This window comes from Lissotriton vulgaris, chromosome 7, assembly GCF_964263255.1.
Source record: "Lissotriton vulgaris chromosome 7, aLisVul1.2, whole genome shotgun sequence".
NCBI lineage: Eukaryota > Metazoa > Chordata > Amphibia > Caudata > Salamandridae > Lissotriton > Lissotriton vulgaris.
In genome coordinates this window covers 934,861,979-934,887,698 of record NC_141695.1, presented here as the reverse complement: position 1 = coordinate 934,887,698, position 25,720 = coordinate 934,861,979, and the positions used below count along the sequence as shown (strand labels likewise).

At 46.6% G+C, this 25,720-nt stretch overlaps 1 protein-coding gene across 1 annotated transcript in view; it reads right to left on the bottom strand.

Moving 5' to 3' along the window:
• Positions 1-25,720, bottom strand: part of DIAPH1 (diaphanous related formin 1) — a 1,314,985-nt gene that overhangs the window by 294,485 nt on the left and 994,780 nt on the right. The window contains exons 20-23 of the mRNA XM_086931364.1: positions 7,799-7,893; positions 5,191-5,292; positions 4,856-5,095; positions 4,290-4,419 (exon numbers count right to left, since the gene is read on the bottom strand). Coding sequence (XP_086787490.1) covers positions 4,290-4,419; positions 4,856-5,095; positions 5,191-5,292; positions 7,799-7,893 — 567 coding nt within the window. The remainder of the gene's footprint in view (positions 1-4,289; positions 4,420-4,855; positions 5,096-5,190; positions 5,293-7,798; positions 7,894-25,720) is intronic.

Genomic DNA, 25,720 nt, shown 5'->3' with positions numbered 1-25,720 from the left:
GTCCAAAAGTGTTGATTGGACATCACACAAAAAGCCAGTAGAACTCAGCCAGGCGTTGCGTCTCAGAGCTACTGACGTTGGAATTGTCCTGCCTAGTGAGTCGGCGGTGTCCAGCCCACACCGATGGTGAACTTCGCTGCATTTCTCCCTTCCACAACCGCACAGTAGATTACAGCCAGGGCCTCCTCCGGGCACTGTGGCAGCACCTGCGCAACCGTTTCCCTCACGGGTGTAACGGCCCAAATGACATGTGGTGTTCACCCACCGCAGCCCTAAGCTGGCACGAGAAAAAATTTTCTTCCCAAAGTGGTCGGGTAACGGGGAGGTGTTTTGAGATCGACCAGCGCAGATCCGGATCGAGGCCTGGATCCCTGGGGGTCCTGCGGCGCCGGGGTCGGAGCTGCCGGTTTCAAAGGCCTAGAACCCCCAGCCGAGTCCCTAGGTCCTAAAGACGCGGAGTCAGGCCGCCCAAAAATAGATTGGAGGTCTTCTTAGAACGTATGAAGTTGGGAAGGGGTCGCTCTAGCTCCCGGGAAGGGAGGGATGGCTTGGAGCCAACCCAACAGGCACTGCGTGCAAAGCCGGAGGACGACTACTGTCCGCATCCCGTTTTGCGGACAGGGAGAAGGCGAAGAGCGACAGTACTTCTTTGACTTCTTTTTGTGCTTCGACTTACCTGAAGACGAAGACTTCGAAGAGGAGTGATGGTGATGGGTCCGCTACCAGTCCTGTGACCTCCCTCTCGACTGTGACCTAGAGCGGCGCGGATCTGGGCCTCTGGAAGCTTTCGGGACCACACCCGCAAAAGACTTCAGGGCCATGGCCCGACATTCGGAGAACGTCTGCGGGTCATGGTCGTGCTCCAGACACCAAAGGCGCACGAGAAGTGGCTCCGTCACCGACATTAGCTTTTGGCAGGAGCCACAAGGTTTGAAGCTGGTCCGCCCATGTGAGATCCCTGTACACCAGGAGTCAAACCACTCGAAAAGAAGTCGACAAAAAGTCAAAAAATAGTTAGTCAAAAAGTGACTAGAGGTACCGCTCTCTCCGGATCTGCACTGGCTGGCGCGGAAGAAGAAAGAAGCCAGCGCGAAGAGATGGCGTCTCAGTAGATACTGTGACATCATCCCGGCGATCACAACGCTGAACCCGAAGTCGACCAACACCTACACCACCTACCGACGCGCAGGGGTATTGCTACGAAAAAATTCTACGGATCCAGTCTGACGCCTGTGGGTAATTCAAAGGTAAGGAATCCATAACTAATAGTCTCTTTGAGATACTGCAAATATGCCAATATAAACCCTTTTGACAAGTCAAAACCTCCTTCTTTAGTATTACTAAGAAACCCCTATGTAGGCCTCGTCGTCCACGAGGCAGAGTGCATTGTATTAAAAAGTACAATTCAATGGTGAAGTCATATTTTCTATAAATATTAAGTAACTTTTTGAAAGTTACCTTTTCCCTGCCTGAACTTCCCGAAGGGCAAATTTGCATGTGTTTTCAAACTTCGTCAATCCACTGATTAGTATCAGAATAAGTGCGAAATGCCTCCCCTTGGCAAGCAATAGAGTGAACTGAGAAATTACTCCTCTGAACCTTACAGAATATGCAGGGAAGGGGTTGTAAGCATCCTTTTCAAAATTAGAGTATCAATTTCTGCTAGACATGTCTGCTGGGCTTACACATAACACTGGTGGTGCACATTAAAGGACAAGAACAGGAGGTTAAAGGACAAGAATAGGAAGAAAAAACAATTCTTGTGTATTCATGGTCTGTTTGCTAGAAAATCCCCAATTTTGTTAGAAGTTTATTCCTGTGGTGGATGGGAAATAAAGTACTAAAGTCAAAAAGCACAACCTTTGGCTAGACCAAACCTGGTTGGTGTATCCAACCACGATCCATGGTGATCAGTGTTAATTTCTGCCTAGGTCTGGTCTATCGCGACCATTAACTATCATTCGGACTTTATTGTAAATTGTAAATTGATACTTGTATAGCGCACTACTCACCTGCAAGGGTCTCAAGGCGCTTGTACGAATACCGCTGTGGCACCCATCCTGGCTTTCCCTGTGAGGTGTCCACTTCTGGGCACCCCCAGGGTGAAGGCCAGGCATCCTTAGCGTTGTGGGGGGCCGTTGTGGAGATTAAGTAAGCTATTGCCCAGAGTTGCAGAGTGGGACTCTATGATTAGAATAGGCACCGAGGCGAGAATTATCAGGTCCGTGGAATTTTGAGCCCAAGACCCGCCGAGGCGGGGAATTGAACCCTGGTCCCGGGCTAGACATCTGCATCAGGGTCTGCCGCTTTAACCATTGAGCCACACTTCTTTATGCTTCTTGATGCTATTCCTGCTAAAAACATTAAAAAATCATCTTTCCCTCTTCCCCTCATTGGATTATTGTAATCTTATTTATTATATTTTACTTTATTTTTCTGATTCGTTTAGGGTTTTTTGTTGCCTTACATTTTGGCTTTATTACCCTTTTGGTACTGCAGAAGTTCCTTACACATTGCCTTAAGTTAAGCCTGTCTGCTCTGTGTCATAGCTACCAGTAGGCTGAGCTCAGATTAATTTAGTGACTTTGAGAATTCACCTTGACAAGGGCTGTGATTATTCCTTGAGGTGGGTAGTCACCTCTCTCAACATGAGACTCCAATTTTTTTCCAGAAACTGTAGCAGATGGCACATTGTTTGCTGGGGAGATAAAGGAGTGCGGAGTCACAAGATTACACAGAGCAGCACTTCCGAGGCAAAGTGGGTAAAGCAAGAACATACTGGAAAAAGCTGGAGGGTTTTATACACTTCTAGGTAAGAGAGAGCTGTGAATATTTTAAGCTCCAGTCACATTATCACACTTAGCCGGACAACAGCGGTTGATGTGTTGCCTATTCCAGTCATGTAGTTTGCAGTGTAACGTTTCCTGCACCTTTTTTGTTTTGCTCCCCTTTTGGTTCCCTCAGGTGGTAAGGGTAGCTCAGGTTAACCCCTCCTTCCACTGATTCTGAGCTTCAATTGTGGTCACTTAAGAATTCTTGCTATAACTTCGAACATTCCTAGTCACCCTGGCCCTCGGCATCTCTACTACTGGAGGCAGCCCTTCGTATTCGGTCCCTAAATGTATCCTGGTCATTTGGGGGCAGGTCAGGGCCTCTCCACTTTCTTCACATGGTAAGTCACCTTACTGATTCTCTCAGAAGTTAGTATCTGTTATAGACAAGTATGTTTACATATTTAGGTACCTTGTCTTATAGGATTACGGGGTTACCAATCTGTGCATACAATCACATTGTCAGCCAGCCATAGATGCAGACAGAGAAGTGCTTCTTCTCTCTGTACCTCCCTTCCCATTCATCCCCTGTACAGTCAATTAAGATCATGTAGTTCATTACAGACCTTATTTTCTTGAAAGTGGAAGGAGTGGATAGTATCAGTGTCCCTGGCCTAAATTCCATTGGAATCCTGACAGGTGCTTAAGACCTTTCCATTGTTAAAAGGATAACATTTTAAATTGACATTCTCTAGTAACCCTGGGCTTTACACTAAAGCAGTGCTTGCAGGTTAAACATCACGGTTTGTGGCTGACTGTATAGGCACCTGGAGTGACAATACTTGATGGCTAACTTACTGTCAGACAAAAAGCAGCTCTTACAGGAACCTCTGACTGAGACAGAGTAACTGCTTCACTGTCAAAAGACAAAAAGGTTCTCCAAATAGATACTTTTGTATGTTAAACATGAGTTGCTCTTTCAAAGTCCCACCCTCAGACTGTGAGCCGGGATGTGAACTGACACTGTAAAACTAAATAAAGAGCTAGGAACACCTCAAGGTGTTGTGTTTTTATTGTGTTCTTTTGTTTTTATTTCTTGACTGAAAAAAGTCCTGGAAGACAACAAAAAAAAACACTTGCTTCCTTTACAACGAAGCTTACAGCATCTGGTTAATCAATCTATAATTACTCTGTGGTTATATGAGAAAGATCCTAAACAGAAGAATTGAGCTTTCAAAACCGCATACTTGAAATGAGGCACTGATCAGTCTATCACCAGCAATCATTTCTAGTTACCGATCTCAAATATTATATGGAACAATGTACCTTGGACATCAGAGATGCATGTAGTTAGTGTGTACAAACATATACAACTTTGTCACACCCACACAGTCAGGTAGGTCTTTACAGTTACAGCTAAATATTGAGGGGTCTAATTTCTCGGGTTAAGGTGTAACAAAGTGGAAAAAGTAATTTTCTAACCTAATCAGCAATTAATTAGAAATCTACAAGACCTACCTCTGCTGGCCTTCTCTACATGAATGAGTTCATCTGTGAACTTCATGACCTCGGGGTGTTCCCTCTCACAGATTTCTGCTAGGAAGTGTAGCAGTGTGGTCTTCTGATCTGCCGACTTAGTGTCTTTAAGCTAATAAAACAAAGTTAGATGTGAGTACAAGCTAAAATGATCAAGCAGCAACATTCATAATAATTCTGTATGCGGAATAGGTAGATGCAATAAAGCTTGCACAGTTAAATGTTCTATACAATACAATGAGGAACTTTTATTGAGTTTTAGCTCCACTCTGATCTTTGTAGAAACGTTCTTCAAACATAATCTGCATACTACTACAGCAGGTGAAATAAATATATTGAAGTAATATGAGGAACGGAAGGGTGCAAATGGGTGGAGAATTTGCAAACCAACTTTGTTTTAGATTCCAGCTGCAACTAGTTCAAAGTATAAGTTTACCTGGTAGCTGAGCACTGTAGACTCCATTGGATTTTTATCTTCTGACCAAAAAAGATCATTCACTACAATTGCCATTTATAGGGAAGAGAAAAAGGGAAAGCAAATTGTGTACCTTACAGAGAAAGCTGATGTTGAAGCCAAAGGCTCCAGCATTTCTTGAGCCTGCGTTCATGTAGTTGCCCACAAGCAGTGTGATCTCAAGGAGATTAGAGAAGCTTTCACTCTTTCGCACTTCTTCACAGGCTGCTGTCACAGATACAACGTCAGGCTTGATGTTCTCCACTTGCTCATTAAATAATATCTTAAACAGGATAGCATTGAGTCGTGGTCGCAGGCGAGTGACAGAGCTGATCTAATTAGAAAGCATAGATTAATAGAGAACATTGACACAAGAACTTATTTTCATTTAAGAAAAAAATAAACAATCATTAATTACTAGATACTTACCACAACACAAAACTGTTCCGACTCCGCTAGTTCATCATATTCATCCTTCAACTCTGCCAGCCTATTTAGCTGCTCTGGTTCTGGCATCTGCTTAATCAAGTTCTGATTATTCAAAGAACAACACAATTTGAGAAGTTAATTTCTAGATTTTCCAACAGAGTGGTCTTATTTCTATCACACACAATGCAGATGTGTTTCAAGAGAACATTCATCCAGGATACCATTCAATGCCTGTCAGAACGCCGTTGAAGTTGATAAATACTAATTAATCCATGCTTCAACCTTTCCCAGGTACAGTGCCCTTAATGGACCTACATACAAAAAACAGGATCATTCATTGGCCTATTGACAGCACAGCTTAAGTATAAATCAATAGGGTAGTCTGACTTTACTGCAAACTTCCTTCCAGGATAGGGATGTAAAAGTGTAAACGTTTAAAATTACACTTAACCTTAAAGGTTATTTTTTGTAAACTTCACAGAAATTGTATTTCCTGTAACACTGTGAAACCATCAAACCAGTCAGTTTAAAGCTTTCTTCTTGGACGCCGAACAAACATAATGCATACAAAAATACAATTACTGTCATTGAAGTTGCTTCTGAGTTTGTTAAATTTCCCTCAAATATTGTGCATGGCACCCTGGTGACCGCTGTTGCCTTTAGGGCCCCTTCGCACTCTCAAGAACATAAACAAGGGCTCCTCTCTTGGTCAATGGTCTGGATGCGGGCTCAAAAGGTTTGGCGATCAGGCACCATGAATATGGATGTCATATCCTATTCTTTGTTCAGGCTTCGGGTAACCAGACCCCAACTTACCACATGCATCTTAGCCAGGAACCTGAGGTGAATTCTATGCAGCACTGCAACTTGCTCTACATTTTGCAGCAGATATCAGTGTGTTCCATTCCAACCCAGGTGCAGGGTGAAGTACAGAGCCTTCAAGCAGCCATAGATAGCTCTGCAAGTTAAGAGCTCAACACAGATATAGATGCTACATCCGTTTTTACAGAATTGTACCCTGGCTGCACCAAGTTATCCTTTAATCCATGTGAGGGCAATAAATTAAGCACCATTAAACTGGATAATAGTAATTATTTACAGTTGTATGAACATCAAATATGTCAAGTTCTACATAAAAACGTTTTTATGTCGAGTTCCTCTTGATTGCGCACCTCTTGAACTTAACGTGCCTTTATCGGTAAGACAATAGGTTTTAAACTCAGTCGAAAGAGTAAACTGGTACTTACAAAACATTTTATTTTATAGTACCTCGCAAGACAGACCATCAACAAGTATGATTAAAAAAACTTCTACCTAACCAGGAGCGATGAAGTTGCACAATCATAACCTAATTTGCAATGTTGAACAGTATTATAGCTCAACAATATTAACTACTAGCAGCCCGTCCCGACGTTGTCCTGGGGCAATACAGCTACCAGGAAGTCCCTTACCAGGCGTCATCCTCGGGGGCCGGCTCAGCCCCACGGCTCCACTGTCGCCGCCACTCTCTTTAGCATTGCGGAGATTGCACTGAACCGGGTGCCGGTTCTGAGCTCCTCCCCGCGCTCTTGGCGGGACGGCAGCTTACAGCTACCAGGAACTCCCTTACCTCACCGGGTGTCGTTTCCTTGCTCCTCCCCGCGCTCTTGGCCGGACACCAGCTTACAGCTACCAGGAAGTCCCTTAACCCGGTGTCTGTTCCGCGCTCCTGGCCGGACGCCCGAACGCCGCGTTACTTTTCCTACGGCTCCTTTTTCGCCGCAGCTCTCGCACATTTCATTGAACCGGGTGTCGGTTCCGCGCTCCTCCCCGCACCACGCCCAAACGCCATCGCGTATACGCCGCGTTATGTGCCCATGACGCCGTACGCCGCGTTCTATCACTGTATGCATACGCCTAAGGACTACTTTTCCCCTAACGTTCTTCCCCCTCTTAATGTATATGGTGTGGTGCTATAGCCTATGTCCATCTCGTGGACCTCCCCTTTCCAACGCTGTATTGGGTGTTGTAATTGGTGGTGTAGTTCTGGAGTTTACCCGCCTTAAAGGTTCCCAGTTCTCGCTTTATAATAGTAGTATAGATTTCTCAGTTCCAGCCCTTGTACTGCATTACTGAACCATATCCTGTGTTTTAGGTCAGTGCTTAGAGAATGCATACTATGACAAGCCAATCACAAAAAGAGTAATTTGGGCTGTAAGACTGCACACCAACATATACCACTGCACAATACAGATGAAATGAGTAGTCAAGTCCATAATTACAAATGCCAGAATCAGGTACATTTTCTAAAGGGACCAGAAAGTTGGCACAGAATGCATAAAAGTCAGATCCTTCACGCCTTTGAACCTTTCTAAATATTCATCGAAACCGACCTTGACATGACAGATGAAAATTTATAGATGGGTAATAGTGATTCAAACTATTTCCTTCCAGTCCAAATGGGTCACCATTACTAGGTCTGTGTTGTACGACGTCATAATCATTTAGCTTTACGCCCAAAAAAACATTTTTTACAGATTCTTAAAAATGAAGGATATCAGAGCTGTATACTTGTATGCTTCCTCAATATATGGCCATAATAAATAATGTCCACTCTAGCATCACTCACCTGTACCATGGATTCTGTTAACACAGCAACATTCACCTCTAGAATCACACTTTTTATCTCTTGATATGGCATGCGGAAAGAGCCTAGGAAAATTGCTGTAGATAAATGATAAAAAAAAAGTTACTCATTGGGTATACTGGTTTTCATACATGTTTCCTCTGCTGTATAGAACTTATGCCTGGACTTGATTCTTGAGCTCAGAAAATATACTGGATACGTAATCTAAACAATTCTGGACAGTGTCATGCCGAGGAATGGTGGAATATCCGAAAAGGTAGCTGGAGAACACTCGGATTAGGTTAAAGAGGCCAAAGCAAACAGTTATAGTACATTTTAAGACAACACAGAAGAAAGAAAGCATAGCTGAAGTTAGTCATAAAAACTCCCTTTAAAAGACTACTAATATTATTCTGTGAGAGCAGCCTGCATAAAGAGGACTGATCTGCTAACATATTTGTTCTGGAGTCAGAAATGCATGGAAAGGGAGTAAACGGATTGGCATCCAATTACTCTGCATATCTCAGTGATATGTACATTTCACAAAGAAGAAGCAGTAGACACATTCCATCTAAGGTTACCCAGGAGAGTCCTATTAACCCACCAATAACATGCTTTCATGAAGGTAGCTATTCATTTAGCAAAGGTCTATTTTAAGGCTATTTGCTTGATTACACCAATAATTAATAAGCCTATTTCGATTTGCATATGTTTTAACTAGTCCAAAAAGTATTTTAACACTTGACTAAGGTATGTAAGGACATTTGTGTTTTAGTAGAAGCTTGCAAGGAATTTCTTTCAATTCATTTGAAATTCTAAAATCATCATTTTTTGGCAGAAAAGGGGGAAGACTACCACCCATAAAACAGTATTAAGATAAAACAAGCATTTGCAATGCAATAGGTCTCGCATTAGTAAAGTTAGAGGTATTAGTATTGTAAATGACAATTTTTTTTATTTATGTTTTTGTTTTGAAAATAGCGAAATTAATAACTTTGTCATTTACAATGCCAATAGTGTTAACTTTTGCAAACGTGACACCTATAGCATTTGTAATGCAATATGTGTTGTATTTACATGACTTAGATGCATTACTATTGAAAATAAAAACGGGTTGTATTTTTTTCAATAATTAATACTTAAATAAAAGTTATTGTAATTTATAATGGCAATAGCTTAAACTTTTGCAAATAACTTTTTGGAAGATTATGTTTAGTGTATTTTATTGTGATGAAAATACGAGAACAGAAGTGAAATATTAACTTTTTTTGTGACATTTGTAATAAAGTTTGAAACATTGAGAGAATATATTTGAATCAGTTGTTGTTGAATAGTTGTACAGATTGATGCTGTGATGGCTCTGAATGATGTTGTGGCGGCGACGAGTGATGTTGTGGCGTTCAGTGATGCTGTGGTAGCGCATAGTGATGTTGTGGTGCCCCTGAGTGATGCTGTGGTGATGCGATGGATAGTGAGGGCGATAGATAGAGGGAGGGCAAAAGATAGATAGAAGCAGGGTGAGTGATAGAGGCAGGGCAAGAGGGCGAGGGATGGAGTGTGGGTGAGGGATGGAGTGTGGGGCGGGGGGATGGAGTGGGGGGGATGGATGAATAGAGTGGGGGATGGATGAATAGAGTGGAGGATGGATGGATGGAGTGGGGGGGTGGATGGAGTGGGGGGGTGGCTGGATGGAGTGGGGGATGGATGGAGTGGAGGGATGGATGGATGGAGTGGGGGGATGGATGGATGGAGTGGGGGGATGGATGGATGGAGTGGGGGGATGGATGGAGTGGGGGGATGGATGGATGGAGTGGGGGGGATGGATGGAGTGGGGGGATGGATGGAGTGGGGGGATGGATGGAGTGGGGGGATGGATGGATGGAGTGGGGGGATGGATGGATGGAGTGGGGGGATGGATGGATGGGGTGGGGGGATGGATGGATGGAGTGGGGGGATGGATGGATGGAGTGGGGGGATGGATGGAGTGGGGGGATGGATGGATGGAGTGGGGGGATGGATGGATGGATGGAGTGGGGGATGGATGGAGTGGGGGATGGATGGATTGAGTGGGGGGATGGATGGATGGAGTGAGATGGATGGATGGAGTGAGATGGATGGATGGAGTGGGGAGGATAGATGGATGGATGGAGTGGGGGGTGGATGGATGGATGGAGTGGGATGGATGGATGGATGGAGTGGGATGGATGGATGGATGGAGAGGGGGGAGTGGATCGATGGATGGAGTGGGGGAGCCGAAGGCAAGAAAAAACGAGTACAATCAGGGAAGCAGAAGGCAAGACAACTAGGGCAATCAGGGGAGCAGAAGGCAAGACAAAAAAAAAGTGTGAGCTATTGGTATTGTAAATGACATTTTTAAAATGTGTTGGCTTTGAAAATATATAAATTAATAGCATTGTTATTCACAAAGCCAATAGCTTACACTTTCCTAATGAGAGTCCAATAGCTATGGCAATGCTTGTTGGTAGCAAGCAAGGACAGTGCTGTTGTGGTGCTGAGTGATGAGGTGGTTGGGCTGAATGATGTGGTGGTGCCTCCGAGTGATGGTGCCCCCGAGTAATGTGATGGTGCCCCAGAGTGATGTGGTGGTGCCCCAGAGTGATGTGGTGGTGCCCCAGAGTGATGTGGTGGTGCCCCAGAGTGATGTGGTGGTGCCCCCCAGTGATGTGGTGGTGCCCCCCAGTGATGTGGTATTGCCCCCCAGTGATGTGGTATTGCCCCCAGTGATGTGGTGTTGCCCCCCAGTGATGTGGTGTTGCCCCCCAGTGATGTGGTGTTGCCCCCCAGTGATGTGGTGTTGCCCCCCAGTGATGTGGTGTTGCCCCCCAGTGATGTGGTGGTGCCCCCCAGTGATGTGGTGGTGCCCCCCAGTGATGTGGTGGTGCCCCCGAGTGATGTGGTGGTGCCCCCGAGTGATGTGGTGGTGCCTCGAGTGATGTGGTGGTGCCCCCGAGTGATGTGGTGGTGCCCCCGAGTGATGTGGTGGTGCTCCCGAGTGATGTGGTGGTGCCCCTGAGTGATGGAGAGTGGAGTTGGAGGGTGGAGTTGGAGGGTGGAGTTGGAGGGTGGAGTTGGAGGGGGGAGTTGGAGGGTGGAGTTGGAGGGGGGAGTTGGAGGGGGGAGTTGGAGGGGGGAGTTGGAGGGGGGAGTTGGAGGGGGGAGTTGGAGGGTAGAGTTGGAGGGTAGAGTTGGAGGGTAGAGTTGGAGGGTGGAGTTGGAGGGTGGAGTTGGAGGGTGGAGTTGGAACGGCTTGAAAGTAGCTCCTTTACGGTCCTTTTTTGTGACCAAACGCCATCTCTGTTCTTGTGGCTGTAAGTGGTTAACTCCCCAACACATCTTAGCGCTATTGCTTGTGAAAACCTCTAGCGTGGACCTGTGAAAGACCACCTCCGCGCCTTTAAAGTAGCTCCTTTCTAGTACATGTTTTTTCTTGAAGAAGCGGTAGCACTGATCTGTGGATTATACGTGGATATCGCCTTGCAGCCGCCCCGCTCATCATTGTTATTATCCATACATTCCTCTATCCGTCTATGCCAGCAACCCACCATTCATGTATTCCTACATTCAGGGAGTGTATGTATAATTGGAGCGTAGCGCGTCCCCTTCTGAACTTATCAGAAAATCCTATTTCATACGTTTTAAATAAAGGTCCCCTTTCTTAATTCATGTATGTTCAAATTTTGTATTGCTTTATATGTGATGTTGAGCTATGTGGGGCGAGAGAGAGAGACGGGGTAGAGGGAGTGGGGTGTGTGGCGAGATAGGAAAGAGGGCGACGGCGTGAGAGACAGGGCAAGACAGTCAGATAGAAACACGGGAGAGGTAAAGGGGGACGAGGCAGAGAAAACAGATGCCTTTGTGAGAGAGAGAGAGGTGCTGTTCCTTAATTATGCGTTGGCTGCGTCTATTCTTCTGAGACCCCGGAGCATATGCCTGTAAATCTCTCACGATCTTATTTACCTGTCAGACATTGGCTTATCTGGCATTGTGAAGGTAGAAGGTAAGCGCTACGGCGGTAGGACACTTGCGAGGGCATACGCCACCTACGAGGGTTACTATTACTTTTTTTTCTGGCTGACTAAATATCAATGCTACAACAAACACGGCTGCAAAAGTGAAAGCGACCACGATACTGAACAGATGCCGTGCACGCACTTCTAACAAGAGGAGGGAAAGAATCAAATAGATAGAGCAAAGAAGGACAGCAAGAGAAAGACGAGAGGCTGCGAGAAGGAGACGAGAGAGGGGGAGAAGTGAATAGGGAGGAAACGAAAGAGCGAGAGAACCAGGCTGACTAAATACCGATGCTACAACAAACACGGCAGCGAAAGTGAAAGCACCACGATACTGAACAGATGCCCTGCACAGCCATCTGCTGAGTGAGAGCACGCACTTCTAACAAGAGGAGGGAAAGAATCACCGTGAAGTGTGAAGCAGTGGGCGGGGAGCGGATCGCTTTGAAGTAGCTCACGGCCTGGCGGCCGTGAAAGTGAGAGCACTTAGGGGGGAGGAGAAGTGAGGCCAGCGCACACTGCGCACGATAGGGAAGCCTGTGGGAGGGAGGCTGATTGCTTTGATGTGGAGAGCATCAGGAAAGCTAAACCAGCAGGCGGATGGGAGCGTGTTTACGAGACCACATGCACGTGTAGAAATCCGCCAGCTGGTTTAGCTTTCCTGATGCAACTCTAAAATTCTCCCCTATCCATTCCTGCAAAATGGGATAGGCTCAACCTAAAAAACAGTGAATGGCTCATGGGCACACTGAATCTGCAATCAACATACCCTTTAGGCTGAAGTACTAGATACTTTGGCAGAAGTAATAGATAGCATGAAGACAACACTCCAATGACAATGTTGATCTCCCAGTTCTATATTTGGTTGCGAAGGACAGTATAGTCTCGCTGCACTCTCTTGAAAATCATGAATGAGAAGTATGGTGTAATATGGTGCATGAACAAACCTTTCTTGTATGCAATAATGTGCCACTGTAGCTGAAAACTTAAGTCTACATTTTTCCAAATATAAAAGAGGAGTTCGCACCATCCACTGTCTGTACACTGAGTGACTACAATTCCATAGTGCACAATTAGGGTGGTCCCCTTTCCCAGAGAGAAAAATGTAAGTCCTTTATTTATTCATGTTTTAGGATTCATTAAGGCGGGTATGTGATACTTAAATAGAAATGTATGTAAACTCCTCTGTATCTATTTTTACCATTGGTTTTCTGTCTCTGTTTACCATAGGTATCATTCAGAGATCAGTTAGGCAGCCCTTGACCGCTTTTTAAAGTTTTTTTTTCTTCTTGCAATTGCTATTGTAATTATTGTTGGACTTGGCCCTTCTGGTAGATTCGCCCCTAAACTTTTTGCATTTGAACTCTGAAATAAAAAAATCATAATGATTTCTGGTCTTTAGCACTGTGGCGCAGTGTGAAGTGCGTGCGCTCTGAGTGCGTGCATGTGTGAGATTGGCCTGCACTCCCATAGGAATGCATGGGGAATGTATGTGTCCATGTTAGTTCCTGATGCGTGGGGAGTGCAGGTGCGAGTTTGGTATGTGCTGACTCGTGTGATTAAATGCTGCGCAATGATGTGTGCGGCGTGAATGTGTCTAGTGTGAAAGTGTCACTTCTAGAAGTTGGCATGTTTGTGTAATTTGTGTCTGGCGTACGATTGGCTGGAGCTGGCTGGTGAACCTGGCTCCAGGAGTCAGGATGGGTCTGCCCCGGAGGTGAGTGTTGAGATTAGCATGCTGATGTGAGGGAGGCTAAGAACAACTGGGGTCGGCTCATAGTCAGTATGGCTGAGCCAAAAATCAGAAGTAAACAAGGGGGGATGCCAATACTGAGCGTATCTTTAAATGGGTGAAGTAACCATCAAAGCAAAGACCATCCGTCAGAGCTGAGATATGCTATTAAATAGCTTTTTATTGTTTATTTTTATAAGAACGTATATTTGTTTCAGTCATATACTGTTAAACTTTTTTTGGAGGACATAACTGTTTTGGACAAAAAACAATGAAACATTAAAAATTAGACACACATACCAGCCTCAATCGTATCTCATTCATACCTTCAAGTCATACACACAATACATACACGTGCATACAATTACTGTACCCCCTTGGGTACGAATAAATAAAAGGGTAGAGTAATAGGTCTGCTGCAATTATATACAATTATATACAAACAATTTATACAGTCAATTCCTATATAACAGTTTCAATCAGAAACATAGAAACATAGAAAGTTCGTCAAATTTAATCTATCAAAGGATGAAACCAAAGCCCTCAATACTTTGAAAAGCGACAATACAGTAACAATCAAGCAAGCCGACAAAGGCGGGTCGATCGTGATCTGGGACACCAATGACTACAAAATCGAAGTCATGAGACAACTTAACGATCAGACCTGTTACCGCAAAATTGGCAAAGACCCTACATCGGAATTTCAAAACATCTTATTTTCTATTTTAAAGGAAGGTTTCGATGCAGGTTTCCTGGGACTAAAAGAATACGACTACCTCCAGAATAAACACCCAAAAATACCTCTGTTTTACGTCCTTCCAAAGGTCCATAAACATCAGACCAAACCACCAGGCAGACCAATCGTGGCGGGATGTGATTCCCTGCTGGAGCCAGTGGCAAAGTACGTTGACTGTTTCTTGAAACAGTTTATGGATTATGTCGTATCATATCTAAAGGACACAACGGACTTCATTAATAAGCTGGAGGAAATAGAATTTGAAAAAGAAAAAGATCTGTTGGTAACGTTGGATGTCACCCAACTTTACACTCAAATACCTCAAAACGAAGCTGTTGCCGTATTGGAATACTTCCTAGACCTAAGACCTAGACCTGTCCAGGTACCGACGAAATTCCTAGTTGACTTGGCGACCTTTGCCCTAAAAAAGAACTATTTCAGCTTTGGAAATGAGTTCTACCTCCAAACAAAGGGGGTTGCCATGGGGTGCCCCTTCGCCCCGGAGCTGGCGGTACTATTTATGTCGCTCTACGAGGACACATACATCCATAATAATAACCCCTACAGGACATATATCGCCACTTGGTGGCGGTACATAGATGACGTCTTTATGATTTGGACTGGGGGCGAAGAAAATCTTACATCATTTTACAATTGGCTCAACGCAAGAACACGAGATATACAATTCAGCATATCACATTCATCAAATAGAATTTCTTTTCTGGATGTAGAAGTCTTTCCCTTAGAAGGTAAATTAGCAACATCTTTGTACACAAAGTCGACTGACCGGAATCGGGCATTACTCTTTACCAGCAACCACCCGAGGAGTCTCAAAGAAAATTTGCCCTTTGGGCAATTCTTACGAATTCGTAGGAATTGTACCTCTAATGAAGACTACAAACTGCATGCCGAAAACTTGGTGTCCAAGCTATGCGACAGGGGTTTTCCCCTAAAACTGGTCCGCAACTCGATGAAAAGGGCCAGATGGGTCCCTAGGGGAAGTCTCCTGGAACGAAAAATCAAACCCAACTCCAATCGACAAGTTTGTGTCACTACCTATTGCCCTAACGCCAATAACCTGAAAAAAATCATAAACCAAAATTGGCATCTCATAAAAAATCTGGACACACGCCTCCAAGCTCCACCGCTATTTGCTTTCAAAAAAGAGAACAACGTGGCAAACTATGTGGTAAGGGCTGGCATTCCGAAAGAGGCTCAACCGTCCTTGAGAAAGATGTTAGGACTATCCCCGGTCGTCGGCCATCATAAATGTGGGACATGCCAGTGCTGCGAACTGACAATGGAAGGATCACTGTTCCAACACTGTGGCATTTCATGGAAACATGACACGTTTAGTAATTGCAGAACGAAATATGTGGTTTACGGCATTGTCTGCCCATGTGGACTCCTGTATATAGGAAAGACCAATCAAGAAATCCGTGCCCGTATCACCCAACACAAATCCAGAATAAAAACCGGGATTGAAACTGCACCATTGGTAAACCATTGGAAACGCTGCAAACATCTGATTAGTGATATCAAATGGACAGTTATCTCTACCATCGAAAAAGATCCACAAGGTGGAGATAGGGACCATAAACTGTCTAAAAGAGAAGCCTACCTGATTGTAAAATTTGATACAGCAGTGAGTGGATTAAATGAGATTTCAGAGATATACAAACTCTGATCACAATAGATAGAGACTGGATAATTTGCCTATGCCACCCCACCGCCCGTGTCACCCCGACTTCAGCTAACACGTTTAGATCAAAGAGGTACATGCCCCCCCCCCCCCCTTTTTTGTTTATCAACCCCTATCACGACAGCCACTTTATCGACCTTGGCTGTGCAGACGCACAGAGCAGAAAACCCCTGCTAGCCGTTTTCCTACACGCATGCGCAGATGCCCCTTTAAACTGAGAAGCGTCTGAAACCTTATCCAACTCTACGCACGCGCCAGAGAATAGTGCCAGTGTAGACGCCGGTGACTGTGTTCCGATTCACTCCGTCTCTTGACCGGTAATGGTGCACCTACTTGCCACCGCGCCGCACTCACTTAGTACCGCGTTTAATAGCGATTAATGTTGCCTAAAGACTTATGGTCTCCCTCCTCTTTCCACAGAGGCCACTACTTGTCCTGAAATAATTTAAAGACGACGCGATCCCTTCTCCTTGACGCGACCACCGCCATACCCCCCGGTAAGATTTCAGACCCGACCGATTTTTTAAGCTTGGCTCTATCGAGACCATCTTTACATCAGGCCACTCATAAGTGTTTACATTACTTTGCAGGCCTCCCGGCGGTACCTGCCCTTTCAATTAAAACTTGACACTACTGGCTCGTATGCCAGAAAGGTAATCGCCATGCCATATTGGCTCTGTTCATCGCTGTTATAAATTTGGTTGATATCCGGCCACCAGTACCCCACAGCACACTTACACGTGTTATTATATCTTTTGTTGACACAGGTGATTTATTCTTTGGATACTCTCCATTGTGGTAAGAAATGGCAATGTTGGATGTTTTTGCTCAGTAAATTCTGTTTGTTCATGACCAAAAACTGAATCCTCCCCCTTTCTTCTTTTAGAGAAACCCGGCCCTGAGGAGAATCCCTACCTACTTTTGGGATTCGAAACGCGTAGGCCCTTTCACGTATTGTGTCTGCTCCCTGGTTTCTTTTGTAGTGTGACGATCCTGTCAGACTATTGATTCATAATTGTTGTATATTGTCTGATTTTGTCATTTGACTTTGAAAAATATACTGATTGAAACTGTTATATAGGAATTGACTGTATAAATTGTTTGTATATAATTGTATATAATTGCAGCAGACCTATTACTCTACCCTTTTGTTTATTCGTACCCAAGGGGGTACAGTAATTGTATGCACGTGTATGTATTGTGTGTATGACTTGAAGGTATGAATGAGATACGATTGAGGCTGGTATGTGTGTCTAATTTTTAATGTTTCATTGTTTTTTGTCCAAAACAGTTGTTATGTCCTCCAAAAAAAGTTTAACAGTATATGACTGAAACAAATATACGTTCTTATAAAAATAAACAATAAAAAGCTATTTAATAGCATATCTCAGCTCTGACGGATGGTCTTTGCTTTGATGGTTACTTCACCCATTTAAAGATACGCTCAGTATTGGCATCCCCCCTTGTTTACTTCTGATGTGAGGGAGGGGCTGCACCTAGGACCTGAATAGGGCTGGGCTTTCCCCACACAATGCTGGCTCCGCCCCCTGTGGTGCGTCTAATGACCATAGCCTGGCCAGGGAATAGTGAAAGGGGCTGAGTCCATCAGAGTGCTCCCAAGCCAGCTGTGTCTGGTTTTGCCCCACCCTACACCCTAGAGGCAGAGGGATTTTCTGTATAAAATGAGGCTGTGACCTCATGTTCAAGGTTCTTGTTTCTGACTGGAATCTACCAGTGTCGTGCTGCTGCTGGGACCTTCCAGCACTCTATTTTGCAGACTGAGCGCTTAATCCGTCTTTGATTTGATTTCCCTAGAAAAAGGGAAAACCTGGGGCTGAGCAGCGCGGTGCTGCAGCCCTTCCCGAGGGAATCGCCCTAGTAGGGATTCCCCCCTCCTTTTTGTGCTGGATTACGGGTGCCACCCCGCTTATTACTTTAATTATTGCAGGTGCCCACCCTGCATTATGGCCTTAATTATTTTTATAATCACGGGTGCCCACCCCGCATTTCTATTCTTAATTTAGAGGGAGCCCACCCCGTGGACGGAAGCAGGAAGTGACGCAAGCGGTGGGGGGCTCCCGTGACCAGGAGGGAGCCCCGGAAACTGATTTGCCCCGGAGCCTTGCGGCTCCACCCTAAGTCCTGGTCCCGAGATGGGGGACCGGGGGAAGACCTGGCGAAGCGGCCGCATGAGGAAGGCGAGGCTCCCATGAGGAGAGAGAGCCCCGCCGAGCGCCTCCGCCGTCGGGAGACAGAGAGCCCCCAATGGACCCCGGCAAGAGAGGAGCCGCCCCGTGACCTCTGGGAAGCAGCCAGTGAGTAAGGCTGCCCGGAGGGGAGGGGGGGGAGAGGGCGCCAGTGATTTCCGCTCCCAGGGGAAGCACAGAGCTAGGGCGACCCCGGATGGCAGTGGGCCGCCCCCACGTTGTAGTCAGGATTTCCCGGGGCAGTGTCCAGCCCCAGTGATTAACCGAGCCCCGTGTGGCTCCCACGTGGGTGGTGTTGTTTTCGGGCCCCAGGCATGCCCCGAGCCTGTGCGCGGCTCCGATGGTGACATATTTACTTTGGGGCATGTATTTCTTTAAAGATCCCCGTGGCTCCAAGGCCCCAGTAATCTAGAGAGCTAGATGGCTCACGGGGGGCACAGTGTCTATGTTCCTAGAACCTAGAAGGCTCCAAAGTGCGCAGTATTTGTTCCAGAGCCCGAGGGCTCCAGCCCTTTTGCGCAGTCTTTGTCCTGGGGTCCAGTGAGGGCCCACGCCGCAGTTTTTGATTCACAGCTGCCCAGCAAGTAGTGGGCAGCTGCACCGTTTAGGTTTTCCTTCCTAGGGACATGTGTTCTCTGGACTCAGGAGTGAGGCGAAATCCTTCGCCCCTACTTGGCCTTCGCCAGCTGCGCAGCACTTAGAGCCAGCTGCAGCGTTTAGGCCCAGTCTCTGTAATCAGCTGCCCAGCAAGTAGTGGGCAGCTGCTAAGTTTAGGTTTTTGGCGCAGTGGCGCAACCTGGACTTTGTTGATTTTACCAGTAGAACAACAAGAGAGTGTCTGGAAAACAAGGTAGATTAGCACATGATCAGAGATCATTTCATTCCTATGGAGTTCGCATTGGAAATCGTTAGGGATTTATTGGAAGCCCTCACTCACCACCCTGGGTGGTGACATGCTTCATCATCGGGCCCACCAGGAGAAGCCGAGTGCCTCCCTGGTGTGCTACAATGCCAGATTACTGCGGAGCTGGATTTTTTTGTGACAGTGATGTGAAAATTGTGGTATTAAAATTGTCAAAGAGCTGTACCAGAAAAAAAAATGTATTCAATGGTCAGTCTGACAAGGTTAATATATGCGTAGAGAAATGTGCCAATTAATGTATTGGTTATTTCCACTTAGAGTGGGGTCGACATGTTTCAGCCCTTATGTGTAAGAGTTACTGGGCTTTCTTCAGGACCATGTTATCTGTACCTCGGCGGTGTGGGCTCGCTAAGGTCCACCCTACCAGAGGACGTGAAAGTTAAAATCGGTCGTGTAAAATAATGCGGAAAAACAAAACAAACCACCAAGTAATGGGAATTACCTCTGATTTAGAGGAACCTGTGTAGTCTGGAAAAAGGACATACAAACAGAAAAGACAGACAGAGTTAGAGAAGTCTCATCAGTGGTTATGCCTTAAAGGTTACTCTCTGAATATTTGTGCTTAATGCTAATCAAAATGGCGTGTCCATTGTGCCATACTTGCTATGTTTTATATCATCACAAGGATGTTTATAGCATGCACAGTTGCTGGAAAAAACTGTACGATTGGTAATTGAACTACTCTCACAGCATGCTTGGTATATGTCATCCAAACGTATGTTTTAGAGCATGCAAGGTTGCAAGGGAAATTGAAACTGTGGTCACAGCACTCGTGAATAGCGATCAATCGGCCAAATGGTGGGGCCAGTGGGAGTGTGTATACCACAGCGGTATCTATTTAACAGGTATCAAAAGATCACTGAAAATTATGGCAATTCTCACTTGTGTGAAAAACGATCCACTCCCCATAGGTCTCGGGAGGTGGGTGGGGCGACAATGGCACACCCTGAAACAGAGATATAATGGAGTTAACCCTAATTAAAAAGAGAAACGGGTACTTAGCTCTATGAGGTAGGTGAGAGCCGTCCTTACGCCCGCAACGCCCTGCACCCGCTTGGCACCTAGCGTTCCCTGCTACCGGACCTCGTGGATGGTCTCCAGCAGGTCGGAAAACGCTAATGAGTGCAGCTGTTCGGTGCGTGGGCGCGGTCAGGAAACACGGCAGCCAATCCCGGTCAGGAACCAGAGTGAGGCTTGGATTGACAACCAATGATGCTCGCATATGCCAAGCTGAGGCATGGAACGCAAGCTCGCTGGAATGAAATTATACAAGTCTCGGAGGGCTGCGAGGCTTGAATCCTAAATGCTTTATTAGGATTGTTAATGGGTATGGACTAGAAATGTATAATAAACATTTCTCTAGATGAAAGATGCATCGTGCGATGGGTACAATTAAATGGTAAATGTTAAGTATAAAATGGTAACTACTGGGTGAATGGGTGAGAGATCCGGACAGTGCTGGGAACTTCCTTCATAGCAGTTGTAGAGTATTATAGGGGTGACTAGTGGACTTGTTAGTCAGCTGTAAGAGTTGTAAAGATTGATGATGGTATTCAAGCAATCCTATCAACCATGATTATATTTGGACTAACCCTAGTTTGGGGCTGACAAGTTCATTATTTCCTTAATGCAAAGAGTGGCAGCGGTATTAGCGTTTAAATACGGAAGACCATGGGATTTGGTCATTGAGACCCGTTAAGTGGGTCCCTAATCTGTAGACCCAACGCTGTTCCTTTTCAAAGAGAACACTGACAGTTTCTGTTGGTAGTCACTTTTTCGATGACGGTCCAGCGTAGGTCATTTGGTGTGTGGTTTTGTTGTAGAAAATGCTCGCTCATTTTGGTCACTGATTTGTGACATCTAATGTTACTCCGATGCTCGCAAATGCCTGTTTTGACCTTGCGAGTGGTCATTCCTACGTATCTTTTTAGGCACAGGCATGTAATCAGATAGATCACATTGTTTGAGTTACAGTTACTGTGTGCCCTTTGTACCCATGTTCTACCAGGTTCCAATGAAAGTTGTTTGGAATGTGTTGTCAAGTGACACACACTACAATTTGAACATGGGTAGTGACCCGTAACAGGTGGTAAGCCCCAAGCATCTGTGATCGAACTTTCTGTAGGTACGCTGGGCATAGTCGAATATGGCCTTGTATGTACAAGAGAATCTTTTAAACTCCTGCCTTTTTTAAAAGAGAAAAGTGGTTTCTCCCACGTCCTCTTGTTACTGTTGATAATTCTACAGTGTTTGTTTACTGATTTCTTCATGGCATCAGATAAACTGCTGTATGTGGTTACACATGTAAGGGGTATACTGGATTGTTCTTTGGTGGTTTCTTCCAGGACTGCTGCCCTTTGTTGATTTTGCGCTCTTTTGTTCCCTTTGTTAAGAATGGTGGTAGGATATCCTCTTGATTTCAGTTTCTCAGTGAGCTCATTTGCTTGGATTTTGTAGTCTTTGGTGTCACTACAATTTTGTCGTATCCTCAGGTACTGACCATAGGGGAGATTTTCTCTGAGGGGCCTTGGGTGGAAACTAGAGAACTCAAGCAAGTTGTTCTTTGCTGTCGGTTTGTAATGCGTTCTGGTTTTGAAATTCGTTCCACTCACCATGATGACAAGAACCAAGAACACTACTTCCTGTTTGTTGAAGCAGTGGGTAAATTTGAGGTAGGGATCTAGGGTAGTTAACCAAAGAAAGAATTGTTCTAGAGATTGGACGTCACTCTTCCAGATCAGGAAAATGTCGTCAATGTACCTCCTCCATAATCCTATGGAGGAGGAAAAGGGGTTATTGTTGGGCAAGATATGTTTGCACTCAAAGTCGTGGACATAAAGTCCGGCTACGTTAGGAGCAAATGTGCTGCCCATCGAAGTGCCTGTGCTTTCTTTGGTTAAATACCCTAGATCCCTACCTCAAATTTACCCACTGAAGAAATGCGTTACTTACCTGTAACAGCAGTTATCCAGTATTGGTGTCTTTCATAGATTCACATGCCTGAATCATTCCCCGTCGCCGAGACGGGAGCCTCCGGTACATAAAAAAGTAATGTCCTAAGGACATACATAGAGAATATAGGCCTAAGGGCCTCCCCTTTTGGGGCCTTTCCACGTCCTTATGTAAAAGGACCGAACTCTCATCGTTAGCCAATCAGCTCCGACCTCCTTCTAGAACCTTCCCGGGAGGAGCCTCCGTCCCTCAGATTTTCGTACGCACCCAGCTAGGGTGTCGCAATGTAGACATAGAGGTACGTGAGTCCTTACCGGGGAGGCGGGAGGGTTGCATGTGAATCTATGAAAGACACCAATACTGGATAACTGCTGTTACAGGTAAGTAACGCATTTCTTATCCAGTATTTGGGTGTCTTTCATAGATTCACATGCCTGAATCAGAGTAGCCAGCAGTTATACATGCATAGTGGTAAAGCACATTCTCACATCTAGCAGGCCTGCATAGATTACAGACAACCTGAGAGAAACATGGTAACATACAGTCATGCATATAGCAGAGAAAACCATGAAGAATGTGCATACCTGGATGGCGGGACGAGGTAAGGCTCACCTTATTGGAAGAGATGGCGCAGCACCGCTTGTCCCACTGCAGCGTCCTTCTGCAGTTCGATGTCCAGGCAGTAGTGCTTGGAAAAGGTATGCGGGGACTTCCATGTCGCCGCTCGGCAGATGTCCAGGATCGTCACTCCAGCGAAGAGCGCTGCTGACGTTGACATCGCTCTGGTCGAGTGGGCAGCCACTCGGTCTGTCAAAGGCCGTCCGGCCTGATCATGGCAGAAAGCAATTGCTGATGAAATCCAGCGTGAGATGCTCTGTTTTGTCAAGGGCAGCCCCATTCTCGGGTTGCTGTAGGCTACAAAGAGTTGAGAAGACTTCCTGACGTCTTTGGTCCTGTCCAAGTAGAATTTGAGACACCTTTTAATGTCCAGGGAATGCAGCGCCCTTTCCGCTGCCGTGGAAGGGTCCGGAAAGAATGACTTGAGGACAATTGGTTCGTTCAGATGAAAGTCTGACGGCACTTTAGGAATGAATTTAGGGTTGGGCCTGAGTACCACTCGGTCGTGCCTGAATTGGAGATACGGTTCCTGAATGGACAGCGCCTGAAGTTCGCTGACCCTTCTGGCCGACGTCAGGGCTAGCAGGAGAGCCGTTTTCCAGGAAAGATGCTTGAGCGATGCCCGGTGTATGGGCTCGAATGGGAGTTTCATCAATTGGTTTAGCACCAAGTTCAATTGCCAGGTTGGAGGAACTTTCCGAGGCCTCGGAAAGGATCTGTAAAGTCCTTTTAGAAATTGTTTCACCAGTCGACTGGACCAGAGGGAGGGTCCCGATGGGGTCCTGGTGAACCTAGAAATCGCAGCCAGATGAACCTTAATGGAGGCGTGAGCCAGTCCCGATTGAGCCAGGTGCAGTAGGTATGGTAGCAGCTGTACTGGGGTGACCCGGAGCGGGTGTAAGTCGTGTTCCGAACACCACACGCAGAACCTCTTCCACTTCAGCGAGTAGGTCTTGGTCGTGCTGCTCGCTCTCGCCTTGGCCAGTACTGCCCTGCAGTCCTGCGGTATGTCTAGCTCCCCGAACTCAAGGTGCTCAGGAGCCAAGCCGACAAGTTGAGCGAACGGAGGTTCGGGTGGTGTACCTGGCCTCCGGACATTGTCAAGAGGTTCGGGAGTTGTCGCAGGTGAATCGGGGGCCTGGTGGATAGGCGAAGAAGGTCCGAGAACCAATGTTGTCTCGGCCAGTACGGAGCAATCAGTATCAGCGTGCACGGTTCCGTCCTCATCTTCCGGAGGAGCCTCGGTATCATCGGGAACGGCGGAAAAGCGTACGCAAACACGCTGGACCAGCCGATGGAAAAAGCATTTCCCAGCGACCCCCGTTGGGGATGCCAGCTTGCGTAGCTTCGGCATTTGGTGTTCTCTGCCGTCGCGAAGAGATCGATCCTCGGGGTGCCCCATTGTGAGAAGACGTGGGCCACCGTGTCGCCGTTGAGCTCCCATTCGTGGGAGAGAGAGGTCTGCCTGCTGAGGGCGTCCGCGATAGTGTTCTCCTTCCCTGGAACGTACTCCGCCTTGAGGGAGAGGCCGTGCGCCACCAACCAGTTCCAGATTTTTTGCGATTCTCGTGAGAGAGAGAGAGATCGCGTTCCCCCTTGTTTGTTCAGGTAGTGCATCGTCGTGGTGTTGTCTGTTTTGACGAGCACAGGGGAAGAGCCGATGCGTGGGAGGAAGGCCTGTAGAGCCAGGTACACTGCCCTCAGTTCCAGGAGGTTGATGTGTAGTTGTGTTTCCTGGGCGTCCCATTTGCCGCTGACTCGAAGGTCTAACAGTACTGCGCCCCAGCCTTCCAGTGAGGCATCGGTCGTGATGACCAGTGGTGCCGGCGGCAGGAGGAACGGCAATCCGGCCGTCAGGTGAGTCCTGTTTCTCCACCACAGCAGGGCCTTTATGATGGCCGGCGTGATTGTGAGAATGTCGTCGAATGAGCCTGAACACTGTTTCCATTGTCTCGCCAACGCTTCCTGTAGGGGGCGCATGCGGAGCCTGCAGTGCGGTACGAGGAGAATGCATGAAGACATCATCCCTAGCAAGGAGGTGAACGTCCGGACCTTGATGCGAGGCTTCTTGGCCACCGCCGTGGCCAGAGACAGTACTTTGCAGATCCTGTCCTCTGAGGGGAAAGCCTTCGCATGCTCCGTGTCCAGGGTTGCCCCTAGGAAGGTGATCCTCGTTGACGGAGTAGTGCATGATTTTTTGAGGTTGATCGTCAGACCCAGCTGTTGGAAAAGAGCGCTGCAGGCGTTGAAGGAAGCCAGCGCGTCCTCCGGGGAAGGAGCCTTCACCAGCCAGTCGTCCAGGTAGGGGAACACCTGGTGACCCCTTTGTCGCAGGAAGGCAGCCACGGGCGCCAAGCACTTTGTGAAGATACGTGGGGCAGATTTGAGGCCAAACGGCAAGACCTTGAACTGGTAATGTCTGCCCGCTATTTCGAACCTTAGGTATTTCCTGTGCCTGACGAGGATGGGGACATGGTAGTAGGCGTCCTGTAAGTCTAGGGAGACCATCGAGTCGCCTCTTTCCAGTGCACCCAGGATCTCCTGGATTGTGACCATCCGGAAGGATTGACTCCGTAGGAAGGCGTTGAGCGCCCGGAGGTCTAAGATCGGCCTCCACTTGTCCCCTTTCTGTTGGACCAGGAAGAAGTGGGAATAAAAACCCTTCCCTTTCTGGGAGTCCGGGACCTTTTCGATGGCTCCTTTGACTAACATGGCAGCGACTTCCTGGAGAAGGAGGTGCAGGTGTCTGTGAGTACGCTTCAGTGGAGGGGTGTTGGGAGGGGTGTTGACCAGTTCCAGGGAATGTCCAAATTGAATTATTTGTAGTACCCACCGATCCGTAGTGATTTTTCGCCAATTGTGGAGGAAGTGGGTCAGTTTTCCCCCAATTCGAAAGGATTGAGACGGTGGTGGGACTGGCCGGAGTAAGTGGTCACTGGCGGCCGCCAGCGCCCTTCTTGGCGGATTTGCCTCTGAAGGACGATCTCCCATAGGATGACTGTCGGGACTGTTGTTTCTGTTGGGG